General features: G+C 47.0%; 1 protein-coding gene across 2 annotated transcripts; it reads right to left on the bottom strand.

Moving 5' to 3' along the window:
• Positions 1 to 2,398: 2,398 nt before the first annotated feature.
• On the bottom strand, positions 2,399 to 13,994 carry sh2b1 (SH2B adaptor protein 1). 2 transcript variants are annotated; one of them, XM_087840161.1, is made up of 10 exons: positions 13,795 to 13,992; positions 9,367 to 11,378; positions 8,243 to 8,344; positions 7,725 to 7,816; positions 7,558 to 7,640; positions 7,278 to 7,433; positions 6,744 to 6,955; positions 6,441 to 6,615; positions 5,479 to 5,569; positions 4,670 to 4,816 (listed from the first exon to the last, which is right to left on the bottom strand). In XM_087840161.1, the coding sequence occupies exons 2-10, from the start codon at positions 11,044 to 11,046 to the stop codon at positions 4,795 to 4,797; spliced, it is 2,613 nt and encodes an 870-aa protein (XP_087696287.1). In that variant the 5' UTR covers positions 11,047 to 11,378; positions 13,795 to 13,992; the 3' UTR covers positions 4,670 to 4,794. The 2 variants fall into 2 exon arrangements, with proteins under 2 accessions (XP_087696286.1, XP_087696287.1); XM_087840160.1 differs by lacking the exon at positions 5,479 to 5,569 and having other exon boundaries at positions 2,399 to 4,816; positions 13,795 to 13,994.
• Between the last annotated feature and the right edge of the window lie 1,658 nt (positions 13,995 to 15,652).

Here is a 15,652-nt window from a genome sequence, read left to right as displayed (position 1 = left end):
GTTTAGTTTTTAACTTCGCGACAGTAAAAAACAAAAACAAGCAAAAAAGTACAAACCTGAGAGCCGGTTCAGTCGTCCTTCACTGGCTTTCATCCAGAATCGACTTTAAAGTAATGCACCTTTCAGTGAAGTTCAGATTTATTGAAGCACTTTGCGCCCATGTCTAAAAGTGAGCTGTAATATTATCCAGTACCACCTCAGGTTGTTCGCATCACACCTCTCATCATCATGGACTCCAGATTGTTCCTTACATCTTATCATTTTGAGATCACGACGGTACAAATACACCCATGTCCATCTTGAAGACCGTCTTGCCTAAACAACAAATCATTAAAACCTCTGACTGGACTCCAAAAAGGGAATTTAAAACCTAATCATTTGCTTTGTATGACTAAAACCAAAACAAAGAAAAATAAATAATGAACTCAGCGGATCAAATCAGTGGCGGTTGACATCATTTTTTTTGCTTTTTTTTTTTTTTTTTTTTTTTTTTAAATGAGGAAGAGGCAGTATAATATATGAGTGGCTGTAGCTCAGGTGGCAGAGCAGGTCAGCCACTAATCAGAAGGTCGGTGGTTCGATCCCAGGCTGCCTCCTGGCTGCATGTCAAATATCCTTGGGCTAAGATACTAACCCCATGTTTGCCTGCTGGTGGTGGTCAGAGGGCCCGGTGGTAAGCGATATACAAATGCTGATATAAAATGATATACAGCAGCTCCTCTAGAAGCTCAGAAATCTGCAGTTCCTGCAACATCCACCAGAGGCAAACCGAGAGGTGAAAGGCAGCTGTAGCTGCTCGCTTCACCTGAACTGGACCTCTGGACCATGTTTGTGCTGTCGGAGCCCTTTGACCAATAATATGGCTGCTGTGAGGTCACTGTACTAAAGGCTGTGAAACTGCTGGATTTGATTGGATGTTATTTAACCGTTTCACACAGTGGTCACTACAGTTACAAGCAAACAGCCTTTGAATAGCTTTGTCAGTGTTGATGGTATACTTTCACATAAACCACTACATTGGACACTGATGTCACTCCACACCTGGCACCCACTCCAAAGGTGATGTTGTAAAAGTCTTTGAAAAGCATGTTTAAACAAAATGAAGTTTAGAAATCTTTTTCATGCCTAAATATGAATAAAAATACTTTCACCAATCCAGATTGTCATAATGCATGAAAGTGTTAATTAGCAGGTATCTTAGTCTGTGATGCTAAAACAGTACATCCACCTAATGGTTTTTAGCCAAAACAGTGCACAATTGTAGCGCCCCCTGGTGTCAGCCACTGCAACTACATTCTACGATTAAATGTAATGAAGGAATAACGTAAAACAAGTGAGATTAAATCAGTAAAACACTGATTTACATGATTAAATATACTGCTGGGATTTTGATCATCTGGTCTTAAATCTGCTGTGGAGCAACTTTTAAGAAAATTTCAGACAATTATTTTGTCAGCTTTTTAAAGGTGGATGAACCCGACTCCAGTATTTGATCAGCTTTTAATAAAACTACAACACCCCAGGAAAGGTTTTAAAAAAAGACCACAGACACAGAGCAGTACGTTTCACTATATTTATATTATATCATTATCATTAAATTCAATGTAGTACCTGAAACTAACCACACAGGCCAGACAGACGCTGCCGTCCGGCTTCAAACACACGGTCCCAGCAAAGAGAGAAAGAGACAGAGAAAGGCACAAAGAGTTCTGAAACTGAGAAAAGGACACAGAACATGATGATGATGATGGCGATGATGATGATCAGACGAGTACACGAGCAAAGGAAAGCAGAGCGAGACTGGGTGGGCTATGACATGAGTAAATGAACCGAGCGACAGATGCAGGCAGAGGTGATGAGACGACACAGAAAGGCACAAGGAGAAAAAGTATTTCATCGACATTTGCTGCTATAATTTTAATGATGCAGGACGAGGCAGAGGAGGAGGAGGGGGGGGGCAGATTGAAAAGGGCGAGGGATCCCGCCACCTGCACAACGAGTCCTATATCGTCATCGTTCCTTTTTATCCCCAAACGTAAAAAGGCACAAACATCTGAACTGAACCACAAGATGAGTCGGAACATGAAGCGTAACAAAGACAAATGTAATACTATCACTCTGACCCTCAGGATTATTGTTTCCATCTTATCGGTGCTGAACCATCAGCTCTGAGATCAGACTCTGAGCGTCGCAGAGAAAAAGCGAGAGAGAAAGAGAGAGAGACATTTAAACCGAGTGATGCTGCTGAGTGACTGAGGTAAATGTTTCCTGCCTGATCCAGACCCGACCCGTCTCCTCTCAGGCGGCGCCAAACCAAACTCTTTAAAAGTAAAACTTTACTGCTCAGGACGTTCGTCTCAAAGGTGCGACTGATTGCGCAGCACGAGGGGGGGGGGGGGGGGGGGGCACATGATGTCACTGCACGTCGTTATTTACGACGTGCAGTGACATCATTCGAGGCCTGAACGGTCACTAGTGAGAAAAATTAATAAAACTAAATATCACTCTAAATCAGGGGTGTCAAACATAAGGCCCGGGGGCCAGGAGTGGCCCAGCAGAGTCATATCTGGCCCACTGGAGGCTTTTGGAGAAGGTGGAGGTGGTGTAGATTTGAGTTTTACAGCTTTCCCTGCTGATAATGACCGCGGCCAATCACGTGAAACTGAAATGAGAACAGCTCGGCGTCTTCAGTAACTGCTACAGAAACGCCGACGTCAGCGTCGACACGTGCACGCCGACGTCAGCGTCGACACGTGCACGCCGACGTCAGCGTAACGTGTAGAAAAACAGACACGCTGCTGAATGTGCGCTTTTTCCTTACAGTAACATGTCGGTGTTTTTAAACATGGTTACACTTTCTTACACTGAAAGGAGTCTCACTGACCCCGCCCACTTAAAGTCACAGTGGGCTCCACGTGGCCCACGGTGGACGAGGAGTTTGAGCCCTCTGCTCTACAGGAATCCTGCTGTGATTCAATTAAAAATAAAAAAGTTAAGGAGTTTCCGTAGCCGTCAGCGCGCTGCTGCACAGGCCTGGGACACGTTTAATTTAAAACAGTCGTGACGCTGCAGGGAAACGTTACGATTTTATTCGTCACCTCATGAATGCATCACAATGTAACGTGCGGTGAGGCGACTGTTGTGATTTGGTGCTATATAAATAAAATGTAATTAAATTTTGTAAATGTGCCAATTTATGGCTTTATTAAAATTTTATTAAAAGTCTCAAAAACTGCATTTAAATTTGAAAAACAAAAATCTGAGCTGCACCAAACGCCACTGATGACATCTGATGTTTTAATGCTGACGAACTCAGACTCAGCTTAAAAATGTCCGTTTAAGACTGAGGAACGTTTTTTTAAAGACGTACGAGTCAAGAAAGTCTGACGTTAAGCTAAAAGAAAGCCATTTTAATGCTCACGAGTCCACGAGAACGATGCCGACACCACAGGCCAAACTAAACACACGTGATACTTTAAAGGAAGTGACGAGCAGCTCACCGAACATTGCCCCGCCCCCCCGTGATGAAGGTGATGATTGGTGGACTCAGTCCAACAGCAGCGAGTATCGTTACAGTCACACTGGCAATAACGACGTTTAAAATAAAAAAAGTTAACGCACCGATTTGTGTCCAAAAGTGAAAATAAAACAGCCCAAAATGTGCTCAACCAAGAACTAATGAACGTAAATCTGTCATGAAGGCGTCAGCCTGCGGCGCCTCACATTCAGTCAGCGTTTCTCCTTTGATCCGATCATCACCAAACAAACATCCCGGTGCAGACGTCACCATCGTGTTGTTTTAAAGGCGTTTAGAATAAATAATAGCAGCAGCTGAACGTACCGTCAGCTCAGTGAGAGCGCCACAGTGAAACGACAACGTGCACCTCGGCGTCCTGACGACGCTAAAAAACAAAAACTGTATTTGAGGAAAAACGTGATTCCACCATTTAAACTACGAGCTGTGAAAGTGAAGCAGTGAACGTAAACAGTGGCTTTAGTGTTATCATCTGTAGTCACATGTTGTGTGGGCGGAGTTTAAGTGTTAGTGTGGGGGCTTAGAAACTGCTACCTGGCCGAGCGCGGCTGCAGAAACTACATTTATTCAACTTTCGGTTTGCTGCGGCGCCGCGATATTTCGGGTCTGGCTGCCAGAGCAGGAATCTGTAGTATGTTTGGCCTCTGGCTGGCGTGCGCCGTCCTGACAGGACCGCTGTGAGGTATCGTCGGGTCTGCTGGCGTCACAGGGCGGAGCCTGCTGCGAGGCGTACCGGCAAAACAAAACAAAGCTTATCTGGCTATAAAGAAATGTACCGCTCGTTAGTGTCGTGAAGCTGCGCTCACCCGCCTCCACGTCTCTCTCTCACATAGTGTTAGTACTTTGACTCCTCCCCCTCCTCCTCGCTAACAAAATTAAAATACTGGTTATGAATGGCTATGATGTACGCCGCCTCATCCAATCCAACGTTCACGCACACTCAAACACACAAACGCCTCCTCCTCCATCAGAAGAAGGAGTACTGGTTATCGATGGCTCGGGGCACCCTCGCTCCCTCCCTCTCTTCTCCGTCTGCAGCTTCTAGTTGGCGGAGAGGCGTGTCCCTGTCCCTCTCCTCCCAGTCCTCCACGCCGCCTCCGCTACCGCCTCCACTTCCTCCGCTTCCTCCTCCTCCCGTGGTTGTGGCCGTCACTGCCGACACCGCTACTGCTCCTCCAACCTCCATTTCATTTCCTCTCTCCTGGGGCGGAGTCGGGGGCGGGGGGCGGCCCGGCGGCAAGGGAGGAGGCTGAGGAGGGCTACGGGGTCTGCTGGTCAAGTCTGCAAGGACAGAGGAGAGGAGGAGAAAAGGAAGAAAAGGGGAAGGGGGTAAGAGAGGGAGAAGAGTGTAAATAAAGGCAGAAGAGGAGGAGGATGAGGAGGAGGGGGGAGGAAGAGGAGGAAATAAGGCCGAAAGTGAAACAGTCGGAGGAGAGGAAGATGAGAGGTGGGAGACAAAGAGAGACGACAGTGAGTGGCTGGTTAGGTGGGAGGAGTCAGCGGTCGTCAAGTCCATGGGAGTCATGGAGGCAGTCCAATTCAAGGACACACACACACACACACACACACACACACACACACACACACACACACACACACACACACACACACACACACACACTCACTCCTGCTAACAGGTCACATGACCGCTCATCCACTCAGGGTTTATAAATGTCGTTCGCTCTTAAACTCACCTGTTTTCTTCTAAACTCAGTTTTTCCCACAAAAATATTCAAAGTTTTCTTTTAAATTTTGGGCAGTTATCCTAAAAATCCCCCCTCCCCTCCCCCAGTACAGCCACCTTTAAAGTAAACAGGAAATTAAAAATGAACTCTCTCCTGATTGGCTGTGGAGTGTCACATGACCAGAGCCAAACTAAAACCCAAACACATCATTCGTTCATTCACTTCCTCGCTCGCTCAGCCGAGTCCGGTCTCACTTACACACAGTCAGAGATGGGGGTTGATGGAGAGTCAGGATGGCGCGTGGTGATGACATCACAGGCTGTAGGCCGACTGCCCGCCCTGTCCCGGCCTGCAAGGGGCGAGCCAACGGATACAAGACAACAACAGAGAGGTCAGAACAGCGATGGGTGCAGTAACACAGGACAGATGGAGCAGGGGTGGAGGTGGGCGGAGCTTCTCCTCACAGGTGTGACGGCACTCCCGTTTGATCAAACCACCCAAACAATGTTTTCAGGCTCTGATTCTGGATCGGTTTCCCCGTCCCACTCGCGCTGTCGTTAAAGCTTTTTTAGCTGAGAATAAAACTCCAGCATCTTATTTTCAGCAGGTGACACTTCCTGCTGCCAGGCTGAGGTCACAGCGAGGTCACAGCGAGGTCACAGCTGTCAGGACGTTTTAAATTTAGCAATTAACCAGCAACTTTTAAAATATTTCATCTGGAGACTTTACTGGCCGGACATGAACGTTGGTATAATAAATATCCCAGCAGACATGAAGATGTTTACACATGAACAGAACAGGAAGTAGTCTGCAGGAAGGAGGGAACACATGACGTGTTACTAACGTGACGCGGGCAGATGGCAGGTCTGCAGGTGTCGGCACACCTGACTGAGCAGTTTCAACTCAGTGCAACTTAACACGGTTGCTACGCGACCACGGGAGACAGCGCCTACTTTTCCAGCAGCTGCACATCTGCAAGTTGCTTTGCAACCCCTCGCCGCCTCCTCAGAGCTCCTTTAAATTCACTTCTCATCCAGTTTAATTTTAAATGGAAATTCCAAGAACAGGAACGCCAGTATTCCAACGAATAATCATTTCTGGAAATGGTGACACAGTATCAGTGATGTCATAAGTTGTTAGATGATCAAAGATTCAAACTCATTTAAGTCTCGTCTGATTTGTCATTGGTCGCCGGGAACACCTGGCGTTCTCACTCGTACCTGGCTGCCGTATGGCGGTAGCGCCCACGAAGCTGATGAGCGTGACGTCGGAGGCGCCGCCGGACTCCAGGGGGATCGGGTGCACGCGGAAGTGCTCGAGCATGTCGAAGATGGACTGGAACCACAGGTGCTGCACTCGACACTGACCGTCCTCATTCAGCGAGAGGCGGAGGTGCTGCGGGGAAGAAGGCAACGACACGTTTAAAGCGTACGCATCATCACGCCACACAAACGTGAACCAGCTCGTCAAACAGCACGGATAAGAGATCCAGACTAACATCTGCCGGGATGCTCTCGCCTCACCTTGGCTTTTCCCTGGAAGTTGAAGGTGAGGACGTATTCTCCGCGCCGCGTCTCGCTTTGACGGACCAGAAAGACGCCGTGGCTCGCCGGGCCTCCAGCCAGCACCAGCTGAGCGGCTTTGAGGCGAGACAGCGTGCCGTGGAACCACTGACACTCGCTGAGCGGGTGCTCCACCGCCTCAACCGGCGTCACGTCAGAGAACAGGAAAGACCCTGGGTGGAGGAAGGGTTTGTGTAAACATCATCACGCTGTGACATCACAGCATCGATACACCGCCATCACCCAACAAACCTCTACAGAGACAAGAATCTACTCCACATTTAGCAAAGCTGATTCAACTGTTTGTGCAGGTATCCTGATGTATGTGTGACATCATTACATGTTGCACACGTGACCACGTGACACACGTACAGCACGCCACCTGAAACAGAGGCTACAGCTGGACGTGGCTCACACGTGTTCAGATGCATCAGAGTTCTTCAGGCGTCAGAAATATTTTTGAAAAAATAAAACAAATCTCTGGGTCAGGCTCACCTGTGGCGTCTGGCGTCTCAGCAAACGGCGTGCCCAGACTAGCCCCGCCCCCTCCGTGAATCCGGCCATCTGGTTCATCGAGAGGCGCTCGAGGTGGCAGCTCGGGCGGGAGAGGATCCATGAGAGGAGAGGAGCCGCCGATCCCGCCATAACACACTGATGTGCAGAAACGAGCGCAGATGGTCAAACGCTTTTATGCAATGTGTGTTAGACGTACATGAACAGAAGCTCCGCCCACATCGGGGGGTCTAGGTTCAGTAAACTCACACTCCACGCTCACCTTGTGAAAGGCGGTCACCGATCTCAGGTGTCCCGCTGATGTCCAACGGCGCCCCGCACACACCCTCGGCATCTTCCTGTTCACTGTGGGAGGAGAACGCAGTTATAGCCACACCCACACATGGAGCTGGTCAGGCAGCATGCCACTGCTGCTTTGTGTTTGCTCACCTGAGACAGATGCCGTTCCTGATGTCACTGAGCCACGCCCTCATCTGAACGGCGTCTCGCGTCTCGATCACGTACTGCGTCGTCCCGTCCAGCTGAGAGCAGAAAGAGGACGCTTCATGTGTCAGTGAAACCTTCATGTATGAAAACGCCACCGCTTCGATTCCTAACATCAGTTTAGGCCCCTCCCCCTCGTTCCCAACAGATTAGTTGCACAGTGGAAACCCCCCCACCCCCACTGTGCACTGATGGTGCTCCGAGTCCATCGATGCTCAGCTTCACCACATTTACGTTCCACAGACATAAAAACCCTGCTTTCACTCGCACGTCACATTCTTCCTGCTGGTTTATTTCCTGCGGCTAAAACAATGAAGCGGCCTGTGGTCATGTGGTACACCTTCAGCCACCTTTAGCTTTCTGAGACATTCTGCACATTGCATACACGCATCTAATTGCACTGAGCGGCCGGCAGGTGACTGTTTGTGTAGACATAAGAATCACATGCGATGGTTGACGGTTACCTGCAGCAGGAAGGTGTTCTCCTTGTCGGGGACCTCGAGCGCCGTGGTGCTCCTCACATCCACGATGGAGCAGCAGGGGACAGTCAGCCGAGGCTTCGATGACTGAGACAAAAGGTTTGCCGTTTAGTTATACAGCAATTTAGCAGGTCAAAGGTGACACTAGGGGTGGGGGAAAAATGGATACTGTGTAGCATGGTGATATTTTGTTTGCTAATAATGTATGGATACAGGGACAGCAGAAATCGATATTTTGTTACAAAAAGGTTTTTGTGCTCTGACTTCAGAGCATGTTGATCCTTTTTCTGAGCAAGAATCCTGACATTCCTTCACTGTCCAAATGTGTTTAATAAACATGACAGTTTACTTATTTTAATTTAAGACATGTTTTATTTTAATTAAGTTTAAAACTTTTTTATTTAATGTAAAATTATATTTTGTTTTAATTTACTTTCAAATTCTTCAGTTGCTGAAGGGGCTGCATAGTTTTCATAAACTGCATAGTTCAGAATAGCTATAATTGTACCAGATGGTTGATTCAGTTAAGTTGGACTAGACTGTAATACAAACCGTTCAGTTTGTCAACAATCAAACTGAAATGAGAGAAAGACTGAGTGTGAGACTTTGATATTAGATAAATGAATATTGATAAAGTTTACCTTTATGTACAGAATCTGAATATCGCAAAATATTTTTTAAAAATTCCAATAATATCGTATCGTGGGATGTGTGGTGATTCCCACCTCTAGGTGACACTGGCAGTCCTACCTCTCCTGACCAGTAACAACCAGGCTGAGCTACAAGTTATTCTGCTGACAGCTCCAACAACCACCTTTATATGCCTGACTAATGAACCAATCGACTGACGGCTCGACACATTTAGCTGTTGCAGGGTTGATGGCAGGAAGTGAAGCTTTGTCACCTTTGTGGACTTTTTAAAGGCTCCTGTGACCCTCAAAGCTTCAGAAGACACCAAATAAAAACAGTATTTAGACATTTACACCACTTTTCCTGCTGATGTTTAGGCTACTTTTCTGCAATATCGTTTTTTAATGATTCGAATCCGAGTCGTTTCTCTTCGACCCGTTTCAGCACCAACACAAGTTTAAAGTTTACTCAGAACTCACTTTGGGTGGGATGAAGAATTCCAGGTAGTACTCCTCTCCACGCTCGCCACCTTCTCTGTCCCGCTCTCGGAGGACCAGGCGACATTTGTGCCAGCGTCCTCCCCTCCAGGGCACGTTCCCCCCGCTGGCGAGCGACTGCACCGGTGGCGGCTGTGCTCCAGGAGACTGCGCCGAGGAAGGATTGTTGTCCGTACCGTGATGCAGCAGACCGAAGGAGAAGCCGGAGAAGCCGTGGCTGCCGCTCCACTCGTCACTGGATGAGCTGACGCTCACCCCGCCCTCCCGTACCAGCCGGCCCACCTTCCTCGGAGGACCCATGGCGGCGGCGCTGCTCGGAGGCAGCGTTGCAGAGTGCGAGCCGGAGGCGGTCGAGGTGAGGATGGGAGGAGGGGATCGTGACAATCGGAGCTTCTCCAGACGATGGCTCCACTTCTCCTTCTCGCCTCCTTCGCCGTTGCTCCGCCGCCGATCCCGAGCGGCTTCTGACAACGACAGGGAGGTGGCGCTGCTCGACGACGAAGGGGGCAGCGAGGAGGAGGAGGAATGAGGCAGCGAGAGGGGCATGGACAGAGAAACGGGCATGGAGGAGGTGGGTGTGGGAGGCTGAGTGCCAGAGGTCCTCTTCGAGGTGTCCTGCACGCCCATGGTATAGCTGTAGCTGGAGGGCAGCTGCGCCTGCGTGGCGTCGCTGGAGGAGCTGCGCCAGTGCAGGATGCCTCGCACGCTGCCCCGCACGCTGCGCCCCACGTTCCGCAGCGAGAAACGCTTCTTCAGCTTGTTCTTGGAGGAGCCGGGCGTGCCGCTCGCCTTGGAGCCGGGCGGAGGAGTGACGGAGGAGGGTGGATTCTGAGGAGTGTGGGAGGAGTCTGCGTTGTCCACCTCTGACGAGTCCGCTTCCCGTTCTTCTAGCTCTTCGCCGACGGACGCCGCCCCGAGCCAGCTGTCCTCCTCTTCCTCCACCGGCGCGTCGCCGTTCCCTGGAGCCATCAAGCTCCGGCTCTCCTCACGCCTCCCGTTGTTCCCGCCTACTGAAGAGCAGCACGATGACGAAGATGATGGAGGCATGACTTGGCTGTGGGCGTAAGAATCCTGAAACCTGTCCCCGCCACGGTTCTCCAACACAAGACGTGCCGGCGCCGGCTTCGTGCCCCGCGTCGTGTTAGTCGGAGGGCACAGGGGGACCGCTCCAGTCGTGGACAGCGGCGAGACTGCCTCCTCTTCCAGAGACGTAGCGTCTGACTGGGGAGCCCAGCTCACCATTTCATCCCGTGCAGAGGAACAGCTCGGCGGGAGAGCCCCCTCCAGCTCGCTCTGGAAATGGCGAACGAAGCGGTCGGTGAAGCGGCGGCAGAAGGCGGCGGCAGAGTCTGCGGAGTAGTGCGGGTTCTCCAAGAGAAACGCCCGGAAGTGACGTGCAAAGTCGCCGGCTGCGACGCGGGCGTGGAGCTCACAGAATTCGGTCCAGCTCAAGCAAGGTGAGGGCGATGGCGTGGGCGTGTCCGACAGCGAGGACGGATGGGCCTGGGATGGCGGGCTCATCAGCGGAGGGAGAGGGGGAGGGCGCGAGGACAAGGGCAGCAAGGAAGGGGAGGGTGGGGAAGGAGAGGGGGAGGGAGATGGAGGTAAAGGGGAGGAGTTTGCCGCCCGTGGGCTGGGTGGGGTTAAAAGGGAGCCGTTCATCCTCCTGAAAGGCGTGAGGCGCCGAGGGGCTCAAAGATCAGTCAGATTACTTCAGTGTGGGGGGGGCACCTGCACCACATCAGTCTACCAATTTACAAACGAGGGTGAAGCTCCGCCCCATCGAGGGAGAAAAAAAAACAAACAAAAAACCACGATAACGACGGCGTTTAGAGGCGGTCAAACTTCTGCTACATTATTTATGAGACCAGCCAGAAAAACCAGAGCAGAGAAGCTCCCACACAGGAAACGTGCAGTCTGAGGAGGTTAGACAATTCACGAGGTCCGCCTCTTCTTCAATGTCTGTCTGTATGACAGAGGAGCGCCGCCACATCCTAGAGACGGAAAAAGAAAACGTTAGTGACACGAGCAGAAACGGCGTCTGCACACTTTAACTGTTGAAGCATAACGAACATGAGATCAACGACGGCCTTTAATGTCTGGAAATCTTTGTGATTCAAGTATTTTTTATAGGAAACAGATCCACACATGAAGCGCTGATCAGGCGAACAGCGGCGCCGTTGGGATCAGAACGCGTAGAAACGACACGACAATCTGTTTGAGGCTTTTTCCCAACATCCACACCGGAATAATAAAAATATAAAACTGATCTGATGATTTTGAAAGAGCGATTTCTTTCTTAGTTAATTTTTTAAACTGTCACAGATGCAAATTTAACATCAGGGCGACGTTGAGACAGGAAGTGATTCAGTCATTCTTCGTTTTTGCTCAAACGTCGCAGGATTCAGCTGCCAGATTTGCCACAGCGTCATGCCCATCAGCGCTGTTCTGCACTCTCATTGGTAATCAAGTGGAAGCTGAGGCAGGATCAACTCAGGACCCGCCCATGTCGCCAGCGGTTATTTCACTCATCTTCATGTTGGACTGGACGCCTCTCGAGATCATGTCGACCTTCTAACGAGTTTTTAATTTTTCTTCTTCAGACTCGTCATTTAAAACTGTGTTGTCGCTCCTTCATATTGCTCAAAGAATTTTAGGGGTTTGGTTCTTATTTTAGATTCTTAAATATGATTCAGTTTTATGTTACATTTTTTATTTAACTTCCATTTGAAGTGATTTTATTATAGGCTGCGTTTAATGTTTTGGCTGCTGTAACAGGAAGTCTTTTGGATAACAGATGTCTCATCTCATTGTAAGCACGTGTCATACTTTGAACTAAAAATCTTCAGTTCAGTTTCTGATGTTTGAGGGCATTTAAGCATTCAGTATCAACAGGTATAAACTTTTAAGCCACTCATTACTTTAAATTTTGCTTACTGGGAGCCTCCAGATTTCCGAAGGTCTTTTAAAGTTTTTATTTGGACATTGGCTGCTTTTTCACTCATTTCCAGTCCAGTCATGTACCTGAGATTTTGTTAAGACTCTGAACTTTGACCTATGAATCACTCAAAGATAAAAAGGCTCCTGACTCAAGGGATGAACCAGTGCTGTGTCCACACATAATAGGATAAAAGTTTGATCTTTAGGCTGTTTGTCACCAGCTGCCTGTCACAAAAAGACATTTGTTCTTATTTCATTGGCTGAATCTAAAGTACAGAAGAGATCACGATTTGAAAGACAAGATGGTGTTTTTGCATCTGGACCTTCAGCTGACCGTCTAACGTTCACCGCAGCCTCATCAGAAACGGTCTCATCAGAGGGCTGGCTGTCCAGAATCAGTTCTTAAGGGAAAGCGGGGAGTTAAGGCTGAGCTATGCCACATTACATATAAAACACGGTGGAGGGTCTCATTTGTATTTTAGTCAGTGGTGTTTGAGATCTTTGAAAAGCACCATCAGAGTTTGATCAACTGTGCAAAAACATCGGGAAAAATGATTTTCAGCCTGACAAAGATGCCAAACACTGCTGAAGAGAGCAATAGCGCAGTATTATCAGTCATGGATCAACATTACTGAAGCAGTCTGGGATCATCCTGACACAGAACAGAACAAAGAGGCAGAAACATCCAAAAGAGCTTTGAATATCCTTCAAGAAGCCTGAAGAAGGATTCCTGAAGCTCCTCACAGAAACGTCTGGCTACGCTGAAGAATAAAGGCGCTCACACCAAACACTTACTTTCAATCTCACTAGAATTACACTCCCATTTTTGGCTTATTAACTACATTTCCATGTATGCTTGGCACACGTTTTCCTACAATATATAAAGACATAAGATGATTTAAGACTTTGGCACACTCCTGTCCAAAGACCAAACGCTCCAGTTTTTGTATATTAAAGCTTGTTTGCTCACAGGGTTCTCAAAAACTGATTTATTGATCATTTTATTCCTAAAAACATCATTAAAACGGTTTTTTTAGTATCATTTTATGTTGACCGCTGTTACCTTTCACCTTAATGACAAAAAGACACGAACACTTCCCCCAGCACCTGATTATTGATTACAGATTATTGATAACAGAGCGTCTCACAGCAGCGTTAGGTGGCTCGTTAGCATGCTAACATGAACTAGCAGTGTGCTCATTCAGCTTCTTTAAAGACGTGCAACGTTAGCTGGCTAACGTTAGCCCCACAGACTCGACGTGCCCACGCACCTGCCCCTCAGTCGCGCCTGTGTTCAGTCAGCTGTTGCTGGTTTAAGTGGTCAGAGAGAAGATGACCACACACTGAATCATCCCACAGCAGTTGTAGCCAAACATTCCGCGAGCTAAGCTAACCGTTAGCCAGCTAGCTAGCTATTAATAAACCTAGCTATCAGTGTTTCCTGAGCACAGCGCGCGGCGTCTCGTGTACCTGCAGATCACAGTCCCGTGTCTCCATCCGTGTCTTTGGCTGAAGCTGGCACCATGCGTTTCATCTCTCCTCCAGCCTACATAACCGGACAAACAGCTTGTTATTATTGTTGCTGCTGCTGCTGCTGCTGCTCGTGCTGCTAAATATGAATATTGCTATGCCTTGCCTGGACCCGTTCTTCTCGCAGTGGCCAAAATCTCGCGATCGTTGGCAGGTCGACGAGTGCAGCCTTTATATGACAGCGAAACAGCTGAACTCAATAATGAGGATTACTTTCAACAACAATAACAAGAAACTTTAATCGTTCTAAATCGGAATTAGAAAAAATTAAAAAGCGATATTAAAACATTAGAAAATACACAAAATACAAACGAAATATTTTAAGACATCGATAACACTTTATGGAATAAAGCCAGTTTATTGAATTTATTTTGTGTATTTCTTTTAATAAAAAACTGCTCTACTAGTGAGAGGAAGATTTGCCATTTACTGTTACTGTAGAAGTGATATTACTATAAGAGTAATATCTATAACTATAATTTTCCCATATTTCTGAAAGACCTGAATCAATTACACTGTAATTACTGACATATTATCCCACAATATGCTTTTGATTTTCTGAACATTTCCAAATTTAACATGAGAAAAACTGTAACTTTAACTCACCATACAGCCACTAGATTTTCATCAAACAGCTGATAAAAAAAACGTATAAATAAACATAAAAAGAAAAAATAAATCAACGTTTTGATGCATGCTCAATCATTCAGGTAAGGAAATCCCAAAAGGTTGATTCTGTTTATTTGCACGTAGCGTCACTGAAAACACTACGTGCAGAGAGACAGAATCAAGCTTTTTGGGAAATAAATATACATTTACAGGATGTTAAAGGAAATAAAATACAAGAAGAGCACCTCCTCTACCTATTCTGTGTGGAATCCACAATATAAGGGAAGGAAATCTTTTTCCTGCTGTTTTTAATCAAGTAAAGTCAGGGTCTAATGAACACTAAGCGATAACGAGTCAATAATTTAAAGGAAAGCAGCAAATCTTCACGTCTAAGACCTGAGAATAATTTGTTTCAGGCGTCTTTTAAAGGGAAACAACTAAAGGAGAGATAATCAAATGAAAGAAGAGCCGAACAAATGTCTTCATTGCTTCAAGTGACAAGTTGAGTTAATATACTCGGTTTTATGGCCGTAAAGTCTAACATTTAAAATGAAATGATAATCAAACCAAAATGACAATTATATTATATTTCACTCTCCCTTTATTGTTTTGGCATGTTTATGCCAGATATATATGATGTATATATTGACAAATCAAAACATATGTTTTTTTCCAGTAAAAAACATGAACATCACATTTAAATCAGTATTTTTATTTATTTTTATTCTGTTTTACATTGAAGACATTTGTGGCTTTAACAGCTTATATCATAAATAATAATCAAACTGGGATCATCAGACATCCAAAAAATTAAAATACTACTAAAAAGTCTCTCTGTGCCGGTTTAGTGTCGTTGTGAGTCCGACTGCAGCCATGAAGCTCTTTGGAGCCCTTTGGTGTCGCTCTGTGGGCCTTTCACATTGTTTTGTGCTCCTTCAGTCTTTTTATGTTTTTCAGTTTCTTGTGCCCATATCACTTCTGTTCATGGTAAATTTTCATCATGTTTTACTTATTTTGTGTCTTTTGTATTTGTTTTTATCTATTTTCTCTTTTTTAGCCCTCTGGTGTCTGTTTGTGTCATTTTACACTCCTTCACGGTCCTTTTGGATCATCTTTCTCTTATTTCTTTGTCTTTTTATGATGGTGTGGCAGCGTGTTATTACAGCATCAGTGAGAAGGTTCTTTGAAC

This window comes from Neolamprologus brichardi, chromosome 4 (assembly GCF_056152115.1).
Source record: "Neolamprologus brichardi isolate AB-2024 chromosome 4, ASM5615211v1, whole genome shotgun sequence".
Classification (NCBI taxonomy): Eukaryota; Metazoa; Chordata; class Actinopteri; order Cichliformes; family Cichlidae; genus Neolamprologus; species Neolamprologus brichardi.
Note: the sequence above shows the minus strand (reverse complement) of the source record. Positions and strands in the feature narration are given on the sequence as shown.